Source organism: Temnothorax americanus, unplaced genomic scaffold, assembly GCF_048541705.1.
Source record: "Temnothorax americanus isolate GAGA-0224 unplaced genomic scaffold, ASM4854170v1 Scaffold11, whole genome shotgun sequence".
Lineage (NCBI taxonomy): Eukaryota > Metazoa > Arthropoda > Insecta > Hymenoptera > Formicidae > Temnothorax > Temnothorax americanus.
Window position 1 is genome coordinate 3363039 of NW_027509242.1, and position 21007 is coordinate 3384045.

The following is a 21007-nucleotide window of genomic DNA, read 5'->3' on the forward strand; positions in this document are numbered from 1 at the left end:
TATGTATAAAGATATAGAATGTAATATAATATTAATATATTTATATTAGCAAATGCAAAGGTTTGCAACTGCGGTAACAATCCTCTTATCGCAGTTAGCCGGACGGTAACGCGTGACACGTGTCTACTTATTGTCGAAAAATCGAAATAAATATATAGAGGTTTCAAGACCATAACTGTTGAATATTCCACGAGTCTTTTAAAAAACAAGAAGTAAAGCGATATCGGCGCAAAACCGCATATAGCGAATACCGACGATAAACGTAAAACATCGAAAGAACTTGTCATTTCGAGCGATAGATATAAATGTTAAAAATTGCGTGGTAAAACGATCCTATCGTTGTAATTAGACGATAACACATGACGCGCGCCGCTTATCTATCGAAATATAGACAGAAGTTTCGAAACCATATAATTACTGAACACTCCACGAGTCTTTTAAAAAGCGAAAAAATGCGACATCGGCGCAATGTCACACATAGCGAACGCCCGACAATAAACGTAAAACATCGAAAAAGCTTGTAATTTCGAGCAAGGAATATTATTAGGAATTGCGTGGTAGCAATCCTTCTATCGCAATTATACCGGAATGCATGACACGCGCTTACTTATTGTTGCAGACATCGAAATAAGCAAATAAGCTTTTATCTGCAACCGCAAACAAGCGCTATTATTATAACGTATATGTTATTACGCTAGTTTTCGCGTTTTCGATTTACGCTTCACCGTTCGTTTGGTCGCATTTGGGTCGAATCGTCGCTCGATCCTGAAAATAAATCGGCGGGTCTTGCCGCGGGACGACGGATAATGAAGGCGGAGGATTCATCAGTCAACATCTCGACTCGTAAAATGTATTCCGATTTATTAAATTTTTTCACGTATGCCTAAATATGAGCGCTCTTTACACGTTACGCCATAATAATATATCGTGTAGAGTTTGATATCGAAGAACTTGTTACATTTATTATAATCGGTAATATGGATTAAATTATCATACAATGTAATAGGTAATAATTGTAACATGGCTATAACTAGGCACATACATGTAACAGTGAGTTCGCAAATAAAAAAATTATCGTGTATTCTCAGCCTATTATATAAAGATTGAATATATATATGCGAATATAATATAATATTAATATAATATAATGTAATATAATGTAACTGCTATGTGCTCTGCTTTTATTTACAACATTGAAACGATTATCCTAACGAATTATTTTATACTATCAGATGCTTTAATAACAAGGTCGTGTGCCGCTCCTGCTTCTTTATATCAGAATGTCATTATACAGATATATTATATATGTATATAGTATCAGCTATCGGAGAATTGTACAACGGACAATAAACATATGGATTTAGCTGCAAAGCAATCGTATCGTGGCTTGGTTCTTTAAATTTCCAATAGAACTTTTCGGAAATTCGAAGAATAGAGAGAGATTAATATATATAAATACATACAGATATATGTATGTATATGTATATACATATATATCTTAAACATATATATATATATATATATATATATATATATATATATATATATATTTATTTAAGTACATATGTATGTACTTAAATTTATCTTACAAAAATATGTACATGTTCTCATTGTATATACGGGTGACGAACACAAGCTGTACACATTTTTTACCTCTCTGCGTCTAATGTTACGCCACCCGCGGCAATTTGTAACTTACAATATAGTGTACACGTTTTTCTTCTTATTACAAAATATCAGCTAAAGTACAAAGTAAATATCAAATGCCAAAAATACGTCTGTTTACACTTTGAAATCGCAGCCGAACGCAATGTAAAAGAGAAAGAAGATGTTTTCGCACTCGTTTCTACGGGAGATCCGTACACATCTGCACCCAGTAATTTCGTTAGAATATCCCCGTAGAGAGAGCGCGGATAAATTTTATAATCCAGACAGTTTTTTTTTACCGCGTTTCCTAATCACAGATCTCTAAACTTTGATATTCGCTTAAAAACCGACAATACAGAATTAGAATCTCGCTTTTTCTCTTCTCTATGCGTACGTCGAAAACTCCGCACCGCACATTTTGCATCTTCGTGTGTTCAGGTAGAATTCTTATTATATAATTGGATTACATAGCGGATGCGGTACACTTGGTACTCCCGAATGCTCCAGAATGTTTTCGCTCTGCTCTTTACATGTGGATCTTAATTACACCGTGTGATGCCGGTCTTCTTTTTCCTTATTTTGTTCCTCAGTTTTCGCTAAATTAGATCTAATTTCTACGAGATTATTCGTAGATTATTTCAGCGACATTCATAATCAAACGTCTCCGAATAATTCTTTTAAAGGTTTTGTTTTGTGCTCTCTAAATTCAGTTTTCACAGAGCGAAAATCTGTGATGCATTAATGACGTCGCGCGTTAAATAAAAGCCAAGTTAATAGCGTGTTGTAAACGTCTCGAAGTATTGATGGTGGACCGCATCCAATAGTTACATAGTTTGCAATCAGGAGACTACACAAGTCAAAGCTAAGAGAGTCTTCATCCATGATGAAAAATAACGTTTTTGTGTTTTCTATAATAAATTAAGATACATATTTGCTTTTCCGCCAATAAAAAGTGTTACCTAAATGAGTTTATGGGTACATCTTTCCCTTTGAAATCGATTCTATTAATTGTCACTTTGACGCAACATTACTTTAACGTGTAAAGCATTTATGTCTAAAGAATTTCTAATCAACGTTATCATCTAATTGTACTATAATTAATTCGAGCGACACGATCAGATTCTGCGAAAAATGAATAATTATGACTCTTAGTGCTGCAAAAATGCGCAGCAATAACGAAGCAACTTGAGAGTCTTCGTTGTTCCTCCTAATATTCACCATCGCTTGCTGCTCGCAATTTAGAAAAGTCTGCGACCAAAAACAGATAAAGATAAACAATACGTTATATTACAAAACAAAGGAAAATCAACTTACAAAGAAATTCGAACTTGGCCTCTCCTTGCGCATCATAACAAGTAACGTACTTTATGTACACCTAATAATCGCACCATTGAAATCTAAAAAACTTTTTATACGCTATATGTATATGTATATAATTTCAATTACATATAAAATACAATATATATAATTTTAATTACATAGGTTGATGCTAGACGACCTCTAAATTATAGACAAAAAAAGCGATCGTTCTGATCACCTTTAATTACGAGATTACATAAAAAAAAATACACCGAATCACTAATACATGCACAAAGGATGTCTCTAACGCGCAGCTCGTAATTTTTAATGCAAATCTATCGCTCGGAATAAAGAACAAGAAACGCATTATTTTTTGTTAACGACAGAATAATGTCGTGTTTTGCGGACTAAATATGGAAAGACCGTGAAGCAGTTTTCAGTTACAAAATAGACTACGATTCTTTCGCTGTATTAATTTATCGCAATTTACTTCTACACGTTTCAATACACTTTTTGTCGTATAGTAAGTTTTGTACTTGAATGAATGTTACGAGAGAATAAAATTTTGGGAGAAACCGACCTAGAAAAAAGGATGAATTCACAAATAAAACGCATTGTTACGCACCATAATCCCTCACGCTTTTAACTAAAAATTGTATTTGCGTTATTGCTTAAAGCATCAAAGGGAATAAAACGTACACACGTTATATTGTACCATTTATCGTAACTGGTCTGTCCTGCTGCTCGCTTACGGTATCTCGATTCTCGGTATGAATTCATAAATAAATGTTTTTTAAAGAAAATTGACGTTAAAAAACATCTGTCGCGCATATCAAATGCGTCATCTTCCATACGAAAGAAATCGAACAGCAACATATAAACTTTTACGAATCCCCAAAAATAAAACTCAAGTCTTAAAATTTCAACATTTACCCTTTATTATATATATAAATAATCTGCCCTCTTACAGTGAAATATAAAATATAGAGAATTCCGCGCCTCTTTTTGCCTCTTTTTATATGTAAAAAAAAAAAAACAACACAACACAGTACTAGTTCACTTATCTACGTGTCATACTAGGTTTCGTTACGATTACGATCTACAAACTAATCTAAATATGCAGTGTCATTAAATAAGCTATATTGTGTTAACATTATGCATATATGCAAATAATATGTACAGATAAGTTGTATTATGCAGGATGCATATATTGTATATATAATGATAACTGTTTTTAGAGGGGATATCGCGATATCAGCTGACTCTGTCGGCCGAGTAAAACGCGCTTCCAACTTTGTTAACACCTTATCAAAAAATTGGACTAATGCTATATATATAAACATTTTAGGGCACCATTTCACCGGTATAAAAAGTGTAACCGCCATTCGAATACACTTTTGGCCGTTGCCCGTGAAAAAGGTACCAATACAGCTCTCTCGATATACGCTGCCTAATGCGTCGCTATATCCTCAAAATACTCAGCTATCACCTTAGGCCACACGAATTCCGTCAAATATTTTGAGAGAAACGATCGAACCAACGTATATCGGCAAATTTTTAATGTACATGAAAATCCTAGAAGCAATTGACAGCGCAAAACTTTTCTAATTATCTAAAAAATTGTTGGAATTCTGTATGCGGCTTTCTGCCGTTTGTTATCTCGCGCACACTTCTGTGCGAAACGATACGTATTTTAGTATCTTATTATATAATAAGAGAATGCAAACACTTCTGTCAATATTCAGTTTTCCGAATTCGTTCTTTGCTTTTCTTCCAAAGAAACGAGTGTAAAACTTCATCTCGTCGACAGAAGAGTGGGCAAGATAAATGATTTAATCGAGACATTGCAAAAAATGGTAAAACGATATCGGCTTAAAACTTAAGAACTTTTAACAATCCTACCCTTTTCTGTCGGTTACGACCTCGGGGCCGGATGGTTAAAAAACGGCTTCTGAGGTTGTCCCGACGGTGCCGAAGGGTACGACACCTGGGTGCCCGGGGCTGGGGCCGGGGCCGGGGCCGGGGGCGGCGGCGGCGGTGGCGGCGGCGTCGCCGACGGGAACTTCGAGATCGGCACCGCCGTTCCCGTGGCCGCAAGCGGCGGCGGCAGCGGCGATGGCGGGACAAATTGCGGTGGATACGGATTGGAACCCGGTGGCGCTTGGGATGCCTGGGGTACTAAGAACGGCGTCTGCTGCGTCTGCTTGCCGATCGCGATCGCTTGCGACGGCGCGGCGGTGCTGAACATTGGTTGCTGGGACGTGGTCGGCGGTGGTACCGCAAAGTTGGGATACTGCACCGTACCAGGCTTGCTCTGGAACTGGGGATAATGGATGGACGCTGAGCCGGGTGGCGGTATATATGGCTGCGGGGGTAACTGCGGCACTCCCGGATATCCCGGCGGGGTGCCGACTATCAAGTTTTGAGGCGGAGATTTGCGTGCCTTCAGTATCGCCTCGGCAGTCAAACCTGTAACCAAGGTGATAAAAATAACGTACGAGGTAAAACTAGCATCTTACGATAGCGTTGTCATCGCTCTTCAAATCTAATGTATTTTCTACATTTTTTAAGCTTTCCAAAAGATTAGTTTTATTTTCTCCAAGACTATATTCTTTCCCTCGCACGCATTTCTTTAAGATATGTACCATGCTTGCGAGCTCTCTCCTCCTCGTCATCGCTGAGGAACAGTCCGAATTCGCGTTTCAATCGCTCGGTGAGATTTTCTCGTTGACGTTCTACCAAAGTTGGCGCCGCAGACCAACCGATTGCACCTTCCTCTCCCCCTAATTTAAATATTAACTCATTAATCGCCGTATTATTTAAAAGCGTCATTAAAATTATCACAATGCAATCATTGTCTTTATTAGAGAAATTTGCACAAGATACGAATATTTGAAGAGTGGGCTGTTACCTTTCTTTTCATCGTTCTCATTAGCGGCATTGGGAAAGAGCGTTAACGTGTTAAGGCCCGTCAATTCGAGGGATAGCGACGCTTTAGAACCCTCCTCGTCGGAACTGAGCGAAGAGGTGCCGCTGCTGGCGCTGTCCGATCTACCTCGCGCTCCACTTTTGTCCGTGTTAGAAGTGTCGTTGGACGATTCCGGCTCGGTTCCAGTTCCTCCGGATGACTGTTGCTTCCGTTTGCGATACTCCGATATAGACAACTAGAAAAATACATAAATATTTCTATATAATAAAACCACCTTTTATCACGTAAAGAATTTAAAAGATCATTCATCAAGAAAACAAAAGAGGAGGAACGCAAGGATTGTCCGGTTTTACACAACGAGGCTGTAATGGACGAGAATAACGATAATAAAAAGCGATAAAACAGCGGGATACTCATTCTCAGCAACAAAAAAATATCACTACTGTCCTACCCTTCTAACCTTGCGCTTGACAGGAGGAAGAGCGTCCGGTTTAAAAGCTGGTGCTGGCATACTGTTCGGCACAACGGTCCTCGGGTCTTTCAACCGTTTTAGCTCTTTGGGCTTGGTCTCCTCCTCCTTGGCAGGAGTCTCTTCTGGCTTCGGGGCTTCCTGAGTCGAAGCCGAATCTTGCACTGTGTCTAAACTATGTTCAGAGGAGTCTGATTTTGGTTGAATTACTTGTGGTGACGCGTTAATTTCATTATCAATGTCATTTTTCATTACTTCGCCCGTCGGCTCGTCGTCCAGTTTCGCTTCCAAGAGCTCGCGCAGCGCGGTTGACAACATCGACTTTTGCTCGCCGTTCTTGGACCCGTCTACAGCGTCCATACTTATCGTGGATTCTATGATAGCCGCCTCAAAGTCCATCTTGGGTGTTTTCGACGTGGCGGACGGATCGGCCTTCTTGCGAATGCGCTCGCTCAAAGGTGGTATCGAGTGAAAGATCTTGGGAGGATCCGCGACGGACTCCGCATCCATGTTCGTAGAAGACGATTCGAAGACGGATTCCTCCGATAACGCGGCGAAGGCAGACGACTGCTCCGCCTTAGAGACTTCCTTTCCGGGCTCGTCACTCGTGTCCTTGTCCGTCTCTTTCGTGTCGTCTTCTGCAACGATAATCTGTTCCGGTTTAGTATCGGGCTTAGCGTCCGATTCTTTGAAAAGTGTCTCCTCGTGACTGATATCAAACAACTTAAAGGAAGATTCGCAGTACTTGTCATCGTCCACGTCCTTATCCTCGGAATCCGAATCCTCCTTCGAGCTCTCCATTAGACCCTCTATTCCGTCCATACTCTTGTCCTTCTCCGAACTCGTGTCGATCTTTTCCTGATAGTCGTTACCGTCGTCGCCCGTGATCTTCTTCATTTGCGCCTCGACGTCGAACTCGTCGATGGATGCGTTGTCGTCTGACTTCTCGACGACTTCTTGACACTTCGCAGCGGCTTCGGACGGCTTCTTCTCGTCGTTCGATTTTTCGTTTTCGCTACTGACGATGTTCACGATTTCGGAGATGCCGCCGCCGAACTCCAGCTGCATCTCGACCACTCGCTGTTTTAGAATCGCGTCAGGCTCTATGGTAGCGATGGGAGAACTGAACCCTTCCATCTCGGTATCGGGTTCGTTCTGATCGATTATCTCAACTGTGCCTTTAGCGACAATTTCCTCCTTCGCGAGAGACTCTTTCTTGACTCTTTCGACGGTCTCTCGAATTTTCTCGATAAATTTCTGATTCAAGTGATCGTAATTACATTCAAATTTCGTATCATCTCCCTCCCACTTCGGCGAAGCTTTTTCTTTTTTCGTAACAGTTTCTACATCTATTTCAGGAGACACTTCCATTTTAACGATATCAGAGCATTCTGTTTTACCTTCACGTTTTATATGAAGTTCTGATTGAGGAAAAATATCAATTGAAAGTTTCTCTCGAGCAGGTTTGTCAGAATCTGTAGATCTGTCATCGTCCATTTTGATTTCTTCTTTCACAGATTCCGAATCGTACTGCCTCTCATCGGTTTGTTCTACGATAGGTGATTGCACATGTTCCGTATAGTCATCCTGGGAAAGAAAAAAAAACAGTAAAATATTGACTATTATATATAATTTATTTTATCATGTATATGATACTGTGACTTTTGCAAATTCTCTCGAGACTAAAAAAAAAACATGTCTATGCATATGTGTGTATATGTGTCTTTAAAGAAGTGAGTATCAACTCGATGTGAGAGAGTCGTTACAAGATCGTTAGAAGAGTTGCTATTAAGTATTGTGCTATGTACCGTGGATAAATAAATAAGTTCGCGAAAACAGTCAACGAGATTATTTTCGAATTGCATTGTCCTAAATCCGAGGTATATTACAAATTGAACGTTAAAATAATTAATATTATAATATTTAGCTAAGACGCTGTGAAACTTACGTCAGCAGGACACATTGATCTGCTGTTAGGCGCTGCTTCGGTCGGAAGTAGCATGGTTGGCGTCGTCGGCGGGGTGTAATTGTCCGATGACAAGCTCTCTCGAGCTATTCTGCGCTTCTTGGGCGGTGCTACCGTCTCGTTAAGCGGCGGGCTTTCGGGCCGGCTATTGGGCGAATCGCACTCTTCCGAGATCGCCTGGCGCAACCATCGCTTCTTCGCCGAGCCCGAGTTAGACACAGTGGGACAGCCACTATTCCCATTGTTGTTATTGTTGTTACCAGAAATCGCTTGCTGTCTACGCTGCGGCGGCGAGTCGCATATGCCGCTAACCGAGTTGGCGGCTTGCACAAGGGTGGCTAAACTCTTGGCCGCGTAACTCTGTGACAGAAATTCCGCCGACGCATCTGTTGGTACCGGCGGGAAGTGTCTGCCGCACAGCGGATTCATGGAATTTTGTAAAGTCGGCGGACCGGCAGAGGCGACGCTTGGTTGAGCCGGCAGAGGAGCCGGCAAAGGTGACACTTGAGGTATATTAGCTTGTGGCGGATCGGGCGATTCCTTCAGCCATTCGTTCATCAGCACCTTCTTCGTCTTCGGGAACTTGAAACCCGGAGCCAGCGGACCGACTGCCGCGGCCACTAGCAAGCAAGCAGACGACAACGGTGTCGACGGCGTTGAACTCTGCGAGCTGCTGCTGGCTCCGCTGTCGCAAGTAGGACTCTTGACAGGAGTAGGTTGCTGTAACGGTGGCGAGCTCGGAAGACCGGGAGCGTTCGAGTTCGCTAAGGCCAGCAGTAAACCAGCCGCAGTGGGAATTCCTTGATGGCCACCGGATGATCCGGTGTTAACATCGCCCGTCGTGTTCTTAGCCGGAGTGTGCAAGTGCGACGAATAGGGAACGTCCCGGCTGGGCGGGCGATTCTGACCCAACAGAGGCGGTGACTGCATAGAATTGCTCTCGTCCCCGGAAGATACGTCGGACTCAGCGGAATTCAACCTCGTTCTTCGACTGCTACTCTGCGACTGAGAGGAGCTTGTCGTTCTCGCTCGACCTTTCCTCCTTCTCCGTCGCAGCGGCCTTTCCGAGTTCGTCTGTTTACTATTTTTGGACTGTCCCGTCGTCGAGCGATTATCCTCATTGTCGCTGTGCGTGCCACCAGATTCTTTTCGTTGGGCATTTCTCGCTTGTACTTCCTGTTTCCTCTGTTCCGCCTTCTCCAGCCTCTCGAAAGCCTTCATGATCGCCTCCATCTTCCTCTCGTCTCGCGTCATCTTCTTTTTATCTTTCTTCGTTTCCGGCGTCGTCGCCACCGACTGGTTCAAACTAGGCGACGTTTGAGGCTGTGTATTCGCTACCGTCGTCGTCGTGGTTTCCTCCTTGGCAACTGCTTGGCGGGTCGTTGTAGTTGTAACCGTGGTCGTGACGGTTCTTCTCGGCGTCGCAGGAGTCACCGTCGATGACACAGACGATGTTGCGGTTGTAGTGGTTTGCGTGACACTCGTAGGAGGAACTGTCGGTGGCGTGGAATCGGTTTCCTCGCAGACTGTGTTTCTTCTACCCCGCCGCCTTCGTTCTCTGCCACTGATAACAAATAAAAATAACAAATACATTATAAAAATATATTTAAAAAATATCTTGTACATTTCATCGTTACTTGTATTGTTGTATGAACTTACTCGGCATTTTCAGCGAGAGCGCCGTTGCTACCTCTTCTGTTCAGCTGGCTCGCCGCGTTTGCAATTTGACACTCCCGCGGATTGTTACACGCGCACACAACGGGCAGCGCGGGGGAATTGGGATTGGGTGACAGCAGTAGATCGTGCTGCTCGTGTTTGATCGTTATCTCGGCGTTCTTCTCGATTGCACATGTCGTCACGATGTAGAGATGCAGCGTGCCCTTTTCGATGCAGTGCTTCACCTCGGCGTTTGGCTTGCAACTACGCCGCACAAATCTCGCGTCGTTCCCGTACGTCCGCGTGTCTACACACACTTCGGTACCGTCGCGTGGCAGACGGTAGAAAAACACGAACGGTCCCGGCCGTTGGACGTGCTGCCTACCACTTTGCGTATACTGCAGTCGATGTTGTGTGCTAAGCATATATTTGCCTCGTAGTTCCACGACAGGAGTGTTTGGCGGAAGGTACATTGTCGCCACTAAAAACTGCAAGAAAGAAAAAATTTTTCAATAAACGTTTTCGTATAATTTCCATAAAAAAAATAAAAATTTAAACATTTTTATTTTTCAAAATTTAATAAATAATCGCGATAATAATAAACATTAATAAATAATACTGGAAACGATGGAAAATGATTAAATAAAATAATATTTTTATCTACTTTCTTCATTCACATATTTAAGATAATATTTTACTTACTCTAAGATTATTGCTGTGCACATTGAGTCTGCATTTACCGGTGGCAACGACATTCATGTTACTTTGCCTGAGATCATTATGTGTACCGTTGACTTTGATATTTGATATCCTGGCTCGCAATTCGGGACTATAATGATTCGTAACTGCTTCTTCGTATCTTTCGATCCACTGTCTTAGGGGCGCCATGTTTGTGCCCCAGGCATCTTGCACATCTTCCTCTTTGTCCTCGAGGCTCGTTCTCCTTTTAGCCTTACGTTTTCCAGGTCCACGTTTCGGGGTGGTGTTCTCCTTCTTGCGAACGGCGCTCGGTTGTCGGGCTTGGGAGTCCCTTCTCTGCCTCTTTCCAACGTTGTTGTTATTGTTATTGTTGTTATTATTTAATCTTCGCACCTGCGACGATTGGGCAGACGCGTCGGATTTGCTGCGTCTTGGAACTTGTGATTGTTGCTGCGAAAGCGAGCGTTTCTTCTGCGTCGTGGTATTGTTCACCGAACCGACGTCCGTGTCCGCCGAACTGGTAGACGAGGTGTCGGACGATGTGTCCGAATTGAGAAGCTCCTCGCGTTTACGCATCTGCAAGGCGCGGGCTCGCTGTCTGTCCACTCGTCGCGGCTGGCATCTCTCGCAGTGGTATTCGTCAGGAATGTTCGAACGGTCAATGCCCATGCAATCGACGTGCTGCCATACTCTGCGGTTACATAATCAGTTTTCGATAAGTTTCATTCAAATGTAATATGTAATTTTTAGATACTTATATAATGTATAAGCACTAAAAATTGCTTAATCTAGATTTTATATATTTATCTATACTCTGATCTATATTCTAATCTTTATTGTTATCTATATTCTTATCTATATTCTGTATATCTATATTCTACATCAGTAATGTGAAAATATTGGTGAACACTTACAAGCATCGGTCACAACATATCATATATCCATCGTCGTGTTCAAAGTCACTAAAAATAATATATCAAACATTATACATTATAGCATTGCCATTGTAGCATAATATGTATATCTACCTGTAAAATAATTATCTTATTCACTTACCAGATACATCTGGTAACACTGTCCTCATCGTCACCTTCACCCTCGGGTGCTGTTTCGGTTTCTTCACCTTCCGGTTCCGCTTCTCGTCCTGCTTCACTGCTGATCGCGCTGGCAGCATCATCCTCCACATTGGTATTGCTCACAACTTCAATTAGATAATAATATTTGTTATCACTAACTTTTTAGATTCTTTATTAAAAAATATGTGATGATTTCTTTGTTTGTATGAGAAGTTTCAAGAATATAAATTCTTGAAAAAACTTAATATATCAATAATTGACGTAATTGTATCGTAATAGTAATATCAAAACACAAAAAAAAAGACATTACCAGGACCAAAGATATAAGGATGTTGGGAAGTAGCTGTGGAACTGCCGGCTCCATTAATAGGTTGTTGCTTCGGGTGAGGGGGTGGCGATGGAGGCGGTGGTGGTGTTCGTGGCGGTGGTGCTCCATAATTGTGGTCTTGAAGAACGAACTGAAGACACTGCAGTTAAAAAAGAATGCGCTTTTAAATCCGAACTATCCGAGATACACATAAAAAAAATACAGAATTTTGTAAGCCAAGCACTGAGTGTGCTTTATAGCGTATAAATTTGTACCTCATAAGGAAGCGGCATTCTTCTCACTGGCGATTTAGGAGTAGTTTGCTCCTCTTCTTTGGGCATCCGTGATTCATTATCGTTTCTAAGTAACATTATTTTATTTTATTATGACGATCATGATCAGATTACTCAAAAGAACAAAGATAGTTAAGTAAATAATTTCATCACAAAGATTATGCTTAAAGTGAAAATCAAACAGTCAACTTTAAAGCAAAATAAAGGATGTTAGTTTAAATAAATAAATAAATAAATAAATAATAATAAAAAAGAGAAAAAAAGCTATTTGATAATATAAATATAAATACTAATACACACAATAATATAAATACAGTTACAAATAGTTAAGCTTACTTGTTCTCAATGAGGTGGCTACGAGGTTCGATCGTAGCCGTGGTTATCGGGAGCAGGGTTTTTATTTGTCCGGCCTGTTGTCGGATCTGTTGGGTGTATTGCGGCGCCATGATCAATTGCTTCTGCTGTAGCGCTTGCTGTTGGATTTTAATCGGCGAGTTTTTGTGCGGAGCTATCACATTGGACGGTGCGACCACCGTCTGCTGTGGCAGCAGGGTCTTGATACTCGTCTTTGGCGCTACTTGCGTCGCGGTCGGGCCTTGAGCTTTCGTAAATCCCGTTACGTTTGGACTCAACAAGGGTTTAACACCAGCGCTGCTGATTTTCTGAGCATGATTCCTTTGTACAGGTTTCTGTGGAGGAATAGTCTTGATGCATCCAGGCTGTTTTTGCGGAGCGTTCTGCGGTCCAATTACATTTTGCTGCTGCTGCTGTTGTTGTTGAATGATTTTCATAGATTGAGAAGGATTGTTATTTCTCTGCACTATAGGCTGTTGAATGGTATTGTTTTGCGAATTTGCGGTAGTCTTGACGGGGTTCACTATAGTTTTTTGCGAGATAGTCTTCAGACCTGCTACAGTTTGTGCAGCTTGCGTCTGACCCTTCGATATTCCCACCCTCATCACTGTTTGTTGCTGCTGCTGCTGTTGAGCCTTCGAGTTCATCACAACCGGAGTTCTTTGATTGTTCGGGACAGACGTTATCACCTTCGAATGCACATTAGTAATACTGTGACTTCTTTTAACCTGTACATTATTCGCGTTTGCCGATTGCTGCTGTTGCGACTTTTGGGTTACTTGTTGTTGCGAACCCTGCAACAATTGTGCCGACGTAGGTTGCATTTGTGATTGCTGTTTGCCAATCGCGAGCACGTTTGAGTTTTGCGATGGTTTGGAAACATTCGGCACACTATTGCTCTTGCAGATATTACTCGTCGCGGTTTGCAATTTGGTGGTTTGTACCGTCGTCAATGTCTGAGGCTTTTGCAGCCCGGTTGCCGTCGATTGAGATCTCGCTTGAGATATTGCCGCTTGCTGGCATGCCATATAATGTTGCCCGGGTGATTGATATTTTTGTATACCGGTTACGAGGCTATTAGGTTTCGAGACATTGTTCATCTGCTGCGTGCTCGACTGGAACTGCTGTCTGCTCACAGCTAGAGATATCTTCTGAGGCACCTGTAACTTCTGTAAACCTTGCTGTTGCGTCTTGAGGTTTGGAAGGTGGTTGCCGCTCAACACTGGAACTTTCTGATTGTTGCAGACGGATTGAAGCGTTGTTTTTTGCACATTCGTTACACCGACCGGTTGCGTTGTCTTCTGTATCGTCGAGTTACCCAGCTGAATCTTTTGCGGGTTCGCGTTATTCGCAGTCGCTTGATTGTTTATAAATTGACCGGGTAACACTCGTGTCTTCGACACGCCCTGTGACTTGGACAAAGAATTATTGCGTTGTGCGACTATAGCAGATGAGCTAGTGATTACATTTGTCACGGTCTTGATCTTTTGCGCAGATTGACTAGTTGATATGATGCTGCCTGACTTCGTGTGATACCTCGGTAAATCCACTGGGCACTTCACTGCCGTAGTAGAAGTGCCTATGGAATATATTGGCTGAAGCTTGTGATGCAACGTAGCTTGTACATTGCTCGCCGTCGTAACTTGTTGCTGCTTACTACAATGGACAAGGTCAGCGATCGCAATCTGATTCTTCGATTGATACATCGGCTGAGTACTATGTACCGTGATTGCCTGCCAAGGGCAGGAAACGTCGACACTATTGGGAGATGGTGAGGATGTCGAGTTAGTCGATGTTTGAGAGGAAATGTTGAGAGTCATCGGGACAGGCTGCGCCTGATCAGTGGACGATGGCGGCAGCTTCTGCGAGATGACGCGCGTTGTCAACACCTCTGTGGTGTTGATCTGCGAACCGGCGATCATTCTCTGCACCTGCTCCCTGGCGCCTTTGGCGACTGGATAGGTCACCACAGGCTTGACCGTCGTGAAAGTGGACGCAGTGGTGGCCGTCGCCGTCGCCGTCTGCTGCTCCTGATTGCTCGTCGCCTCCAGACACTGCAACAGCTGCGACTTGCAACCATTAGTAGCCGCGGTGGCGGCGGCGGCGTCGTCGCCGCTCGCGATTACCATTGCGTTCCCTGGCGTGGTGGTGATAGTGCCAGTGGCGACCGCAACGGGCTCCTGAGACCGCCATATCTCCCGGGCAAACAGCAACGTCGGTGGCGGTTGTCCTTCACTCCCGGCGCCGTCCTTCGTTGCATTCTCCACCACCGACGCCGCCGCGGTCTCGACGTCTAGTTTCAGAACGAAACTCATGGTGGTTTCGTTAGCCTGGCCGTACTCCTTCTCCGCTTCCGCAGAAGCGGACTTCGTCGTTCCGGTTGCCGCCGAGACGGCCGTTTGCCCCGCTTCATCGTTATTTTCTGTGGCTCTTGCGTTCTCCTCGTTGACGCGACCGTCACCGCCGATCAACGGAGATACCGGGGGAGGTGGGCCAGGCCCTGGGGACAATTGCTCCCCACTGCCAGCTGTTCCACCCCCCGATAACTTGATTACCGATGTGGTCGACGTTTTGGTAGTCTTACGAAAGCACGCCAAGTGGAAACTCGCGAGCGAGTTGCGCGACCGGTCCAAGGACTGTTGGCTATCGTCCTCGCCCGGTTTTGGCTTCACCAAGTCTAGTTCTCGATTCGGCTATTTGAGGACCGTGGACCATAGGCTGCAAGAGAAAAAAAATCATCAATTAGAATTGCGAAGATGGCATTTCAGATGTTCTGTTAAACAATAGCGTAATTATACTTTTCTAGATTTCGCTTGCGTCATTGTAAAACTAATATCGAAGGAATCGAGCTCTGTTGTACTATATTGTAATACAGATGTATGTAATCCATTTAAGTAAAAAAAACAGCCTGTGTTTCTAAAAATCTTCGATCAAAAAACATGCATGCAGAACGTTTCTTTATTAATCGTAAAAAAAAAAACAACTTGATGATCGAATGATTCATACGTAATTGGACTGAAAATTCGTAGCTGAGAATTCTTTAGCTTTAACGAGATCTAAAACGTGATCATGATAATCGGGACGTCAATGTCATTCCGGAAATTTTCCAGCCGGAAAGCCGACGACGGATCGCCGGCTTCGAGAACACTCGACGGCAATGTGGGAGTTGTCTCGAAGTCGGTGGTGTCCCTCCTATTACGGTCGACGCGCGGAGAGGCCCGGGAGCAACCGCGAAAGACGGAAGTGCGCTCGCGAGAGATTTCTGCGGAGCGCAAATTCCGAACAACTTTCTCGCCAAGTACGCGACGTTCGAGGGGCCTCCGACTGCCTGTGTTCGGTCATTGATCACTTACCGCGCGCGTCTCGCGTCTCTAACGTTCCCCGTCCACATTAGCACGCGCTAGAAATACAAGGCTGCTTCACTTAACTCGATAAAGGAGCGTGAGAATCTTTAGAGCAACCGAAGCTAACGTCGAGGACGACGAATCTTAAATCTTCGCGGTCCAAATTGCTTCTCGCGAATCGAGTATTACGTCCTCCATTTCGTTTGATCTAACGGCTAACGGGTCTAACATAAATCGAGAAATTATTATTCGGCAAAATTCACAGGAATTTCAAAAATATACAGTTTATCGATTATATTCGCTTGGAGAACCAGCGATAAGCTACCGTATAGCAAAGTATCAATTGAATCCAGTTCGGCATAGGATAGCAAAAAGTTAAGGATTCTCTCCCTCCCTCTTTCTTTCTCTCTCGCGGGTTGAATCGGTGCGTTTCATTGGGACGAGCGTTCAATCCTAAAAACCAGATTGCAATACAGTTATCGTCAACTTCGGCGTTCCGCCGCAAGACGCATTTGAAATGATTGCGCGTCAGAATTTCCTGCGTTACCGCGTTATTGAGTCCTCGCGGTCGGCGTTGCGTTCGCGACCTCGTAATACGCAAAGGGAGGAAGACGAATGACACGTGCGCGCTATCGCCGGAGATAACGGGTTACGACGGGATTCAGCGGTGCGTACCGTTTACGCGGTTAATTACCATACGCATCCGCTCGGGTTCGGCGCGATTCGCGAAATCGGCGTATAGCGCGCGTCCGCCGTTTGCGACGGCTCGTGTCGCAGGATCGGGAGCGATCTCGTCTCCGTCGTACGGGGCGGGTAGCGTCAAACATTGAATCAGCCGAGGGCGAACGAGGAATCGTGAATGAGACCGGGTCGGGAACATTCATTTCGCATTCAAGGCGTTCGCCCATTGACGATTCTCTCTCATCTGGCTGTACGACGAGTCGGCTTGTCAAACAATGCCAAAGTACGCGGTACTTCGACAATAATTCCTCGGCTGGAATCAGAAGAGACGGCCAAGCGAGAGCGTCGGTTAACCGAGGTTGCGCATATCGCGAGGCGCGGCGGCGCGTTTAATTTTAAACGGGCACCCGCGAAAATGAATCATCACCGCGGTATTATTCCAGATATGGCCGCGAAACCGCGCGCGGACATCTCGTCGCGATTCCGCGACGACGGCGTGGGGAGGAGGAGATCGCGCCGACTAAATATATAATACCCGACCGCGCGGCGTTAATCTCGCGCGTTAGCGACATTTATATACTTGTCGGTTATATATCCGCGACACGTGGAGTAATTCCGGAGCCACGGCGGAGAGAGCCTACCGGCCAATCCTTCGTCGCTTCTAGCGGCGAATCGCCTTTTTCTCCTGGGATGGAAATTTCGGTCGCGGAGATTGCCGCCGATATACGCGCGGGTCTCCAGTCGTCCCGCATACGTTAAATATTAATGCAAGCAAAACATTTCTCCGTACGCTACATTTGAATTCGACGACGAGTCTCTCGATGTCCGAGTCACGAGGAGGGAAAACGGTTGATCCCGCCGCCGATCGTCGTTATAGGTTAAAAAAATTGAAACGTGAACGCGGCTATTATCGACAATGATGCCAACAATCGATAGGTCCCCGCGATGCCGCGCCGATAGGATCAAGCGTCGCGAAGTTTGCCGCGGATCGAGGCGAGTGAATGCAGGCCCGCGTAAATTCGCCGGCGATATCGAAGGATATCGCCGGCGGAGGAGGGAATTAGAAAGTCCCCCGCGCGATTTTCAGCGTGTCTCGCCGGGCGAACGCGCGTGAGAGATTGCATCGGGTGGACCTTAAAAAGCCGATTTTGCGAGAGCGGCGGACCTTTTCTCTTTCTCGTGACCGACTTCGGACGTATTGTTCGTGCGTCGCGCGGCGAGAGAGAGCCGTTCCGCCGGAACAATAATCGTAACGCCTCGAAACGCGCGCCCGCAACGACGGGAGAAAGTATATCGGATTTAAAATAAAACGTATTCCATAATCCGATATGTCCGATATATAGCTGCCGAGTGTTTCTTGTGAGACCAGAGCACTACGCGAATAAAAATTATACTCTATATACCATTTCTATATTATATAAAATAAAAACAATTCTATTTTATTTCGTTAAGTCTGTTGCACCCGTATCTTCGTAGAATTTTAATTTACTCTAAAATACTAGCAGGAGACATCGATAAGTAGATAAGTAGATAAATTGAGAATCGAAAGCAATCGGAAGTGTATCGATTACATATTTAATTATAAGCAATTAAGCATCTTTCAAGATACCGTCTGGATCTACGAAAATGTCAGCTTTATAGTATTTCTTAAGAGCTGACTGCATGGTTTAAACATCGCATTAAATTACGATGCCACGTAACAGCGTAATTTAACAGCAATCCAGCGTAATTTAACAGAAGCCGTAATTAAAATAATAAGCGCTTAAAAACTGAACATTAAAGCTGTTAAGCAGCAGCACATCGATATTTAAAGGTGCGAGTTGCTGCGCCTTCAGCCGCGAATGAATATCGAGAGCTTTGAAAGTCTCGCGATTGCGTCTTTAGTGTCTAATCTTTCAAGGTACGAGGAATCATCGATCCTCGCGCGTGTAACCCCCGCTCAAGTTAGCTATACGAGTATTCCGCTCTCGGTGAACGTTGTCGCGCGAACAGAATTAACGAGTTCTCGTGGCGACCCGCGGCGAAGCGCAGCGGCGCGCTGCTGCACCTCGAAGTGCAGTGGCAGCGACAGCGGCGGAGGCGGCGCGGGCGTCTCGTTGTTGGCAGCAATGAGGATCCGCGGCGACCTACTTGGCGTACCTCGACCCCCTCGACACATCGATTCGAACCAAAATTATTTCCGAGCGATTATTGTTCGACCACCCGCCCCCCCCCCCCCCCCCCCGGTGGATGCATCCCCTCGTGCGCGTTTCCAAAATAGAAATCGAACGTATTTTTAAATCAGTCTAGGAATTGACATCCCGACAATATGGCCACGACTTCCCGTACCCCTTCCTCCGCGCCAAAGAGTCTCCTCGGAGGAAAATCAATTTCTCCGTATCATCATAGATTAGATTAGGTTTTCCCCTGTGTGATCTGCGGTTTCTATTCAAATTTGGCGCAAAATGCATCTTGATAATAAGAGAGATCGAGATGACGAATCAGGCTATTACTTAATTGACGTTCTCGGCGAGCTAGCTTCGTGATCATCGAAGAGTCGAGCTCTTTCGCGAAGCGTACGCGTCGGTATTCCATAGCGAGGTGCCGCAGGCAGATGCGCGTTTCTGCAATGCGAATTTCTTTAGGCGCGGCGAACGACAGCGCGAAGGAGCGCCTATTATACGCGTTTATCTGCTGGAAACAATGACCTCATCGTGTCGAGCGTTACTATGAATTATTTACGATCGCACACGCGTGGAAACTCCTTTGTTTCCGCGCTACGCGATACATGCGTATAGATTTAAGTATCACACCGATGTGCAGTTAAGGAGAAACAAAACGATCTCCCTCCTTCGATCCGGTGGTGATAAAGAAAAAAAAAAGATTTTAACGTCATCAATGAGCGAAAAATTATGAACGTTTTCGCTAAAGAAAGAAATCATCTCCATAAAATCTCTGGATTACAAAACGCGATCTTGCATTTTGATAATCGATTAAGACTTTTTCTGACACATAACGCAGTTATACGTTATAATTACGAAATAGCCGCTTCGCAGCTGAGAGCGTAACTTCAGTTAAACTCCGATTAATTTAACCGACGATTAACTTATCATCGATACCTATCTTGTTAAAATGGACAGTCCCATTAATTTCCCATTGTTCGACGCGCGGAAAGAAAGACGTCCGTTCTTTTCAATGCAGATTAATCTCAGCTTAATTTCCTTCTATTTTTTTCTAGCTTTAATGTTTATTTCTACCAGCGTAGATTAACTTTAATCTCGGTTTAACTTACTACTTTTTTTTTCTTATTAGTTCTGAAAAGCAGAAGAAGATAAAAAGTAAGTTAAACCGAGATTAAAATTAATCCGCGTTGGTAGAAATAAACATAAAAAGTTAAATCGAGATTAAAGTTAATCTGTACCGATAGAAATTGACTTGAGAACGACAAATCACGCAAAAATTTTATCAATCTTGTCGGTTGAGTCAATCGCCGATTAAAGGCAAAAACGGAGTTTGGTCTCGCGGTTGCCTTGAGAACTTAAATAGATCGCATCTCCTTATACGCTCGCGGCGCTATCAATCGCTCGCGTTGCTCGCTCGCTCGCTCGCACGTCAAGCCGCTGCCGTTTACAACGAGCGGAGCGGATCGTCGCGCACGACGCTTCCGCTGACCCCTTCGCGCGGGCCTGCTCTCCCGACGGTCGACGTTACAGGAAAACGATGTTGCTCTCCGCACGCGTGCGCAACTCAGCGGCGCGCATTCCGCCGCCGTGTTAGCCAGCCTGATCGTAAGAGGCCGACCGACGTAACCGCCGCGCAAACGTCACGAATACAGGATCGGATTTTGTGCAGCCGATCCTCTCTTCTCTCTCGCCGTAGCGAATCACTTGGGACGGCAATGACGGCATTCGTGCGGTAGTCCGATCTTGTATTCAAGCACGATCGCAAAAGACTGTACAATGTACATACGGTCCATTCGTTGAACAGAACTTTTGGGTCGATATTCACACAGTCAGATCTTATAATATAAGATCGTTTCAAGTTCATCTTTAAGTACCTCGTGGACAATGAAACGAGTTGTACGGCATCTAAAAATAAACTTAAAACGATCTTAAATATAAGATCTGACTATGAATACCGCCCTAAGATTACCCAAAACTTTCAATATAAGATCTTAAATATAAAATCGGTCTGTGAATCGCCCTTAATCTTTCAAAGAGAATTAATTATTCGTATAGATCTTTCGACTAAGTTGCTATCTGAGACTCTCTCTGTTCAGCTTACGTTTTCAATCGGTTAGCATCCTTG

At 44.2% G+C, this 21007-nt stretch overlaps 1 protein-coding gene across 5 annotated transcripts; it reads right to left on the minus strand.

Annotated features, from left to right (window-relative positions):
• Positions 1-844: 844 nt before the first annotated feature.
• Upset (SET domain-containing protein upSET) lies at positions 845-15375 on the minus strand. 5 transcript variants are annotated; one of them, XM_077423290.1, is made up of 12 exons: positions 12678-15375; positions 12324-12408; positions 12052-12208; positions 11722-11866; positions 11580-11627; positions 10669-11356; positions 9970-10454; positions 8293-9874; positions 6327-7931; positions 5858-6110; positions 5592-5729; positions 845-5415 (listed from the first exon to the last, which is right to left on the minus strand). In XM_077423290.1, the coding sequence occupies exons 1-12, from the start codon at positions 15008-15010 to the stop codon at positions 4862-4864; spliced, it is 8073 nt and encodes a 2690-aa protein (XP_077279416.1). In that variant the 5' UTR covers positions 15011-15375; the 3' UTR covers positions 845-4861. The 5 variants fall into 5 exon arrangements, with proteins under 5 accessions (XP_077279416.1, XP_077279407.1, XP_077279433.1 ...); XM_077423281.1 differs by having other exon boundaries at positions 6336-7931; positions 12678-15149; XM_077423307.1 differs by lacking the exons at positions 845-5415; positions 5592-5729 and having other exon boundaries at positions 5970-6110; positions 6327-6519; positions 6600-7931; positions 12678-15149.
• Between the last annotated feature and the right edge of the window lie 5632 nt (positions 15376-21007).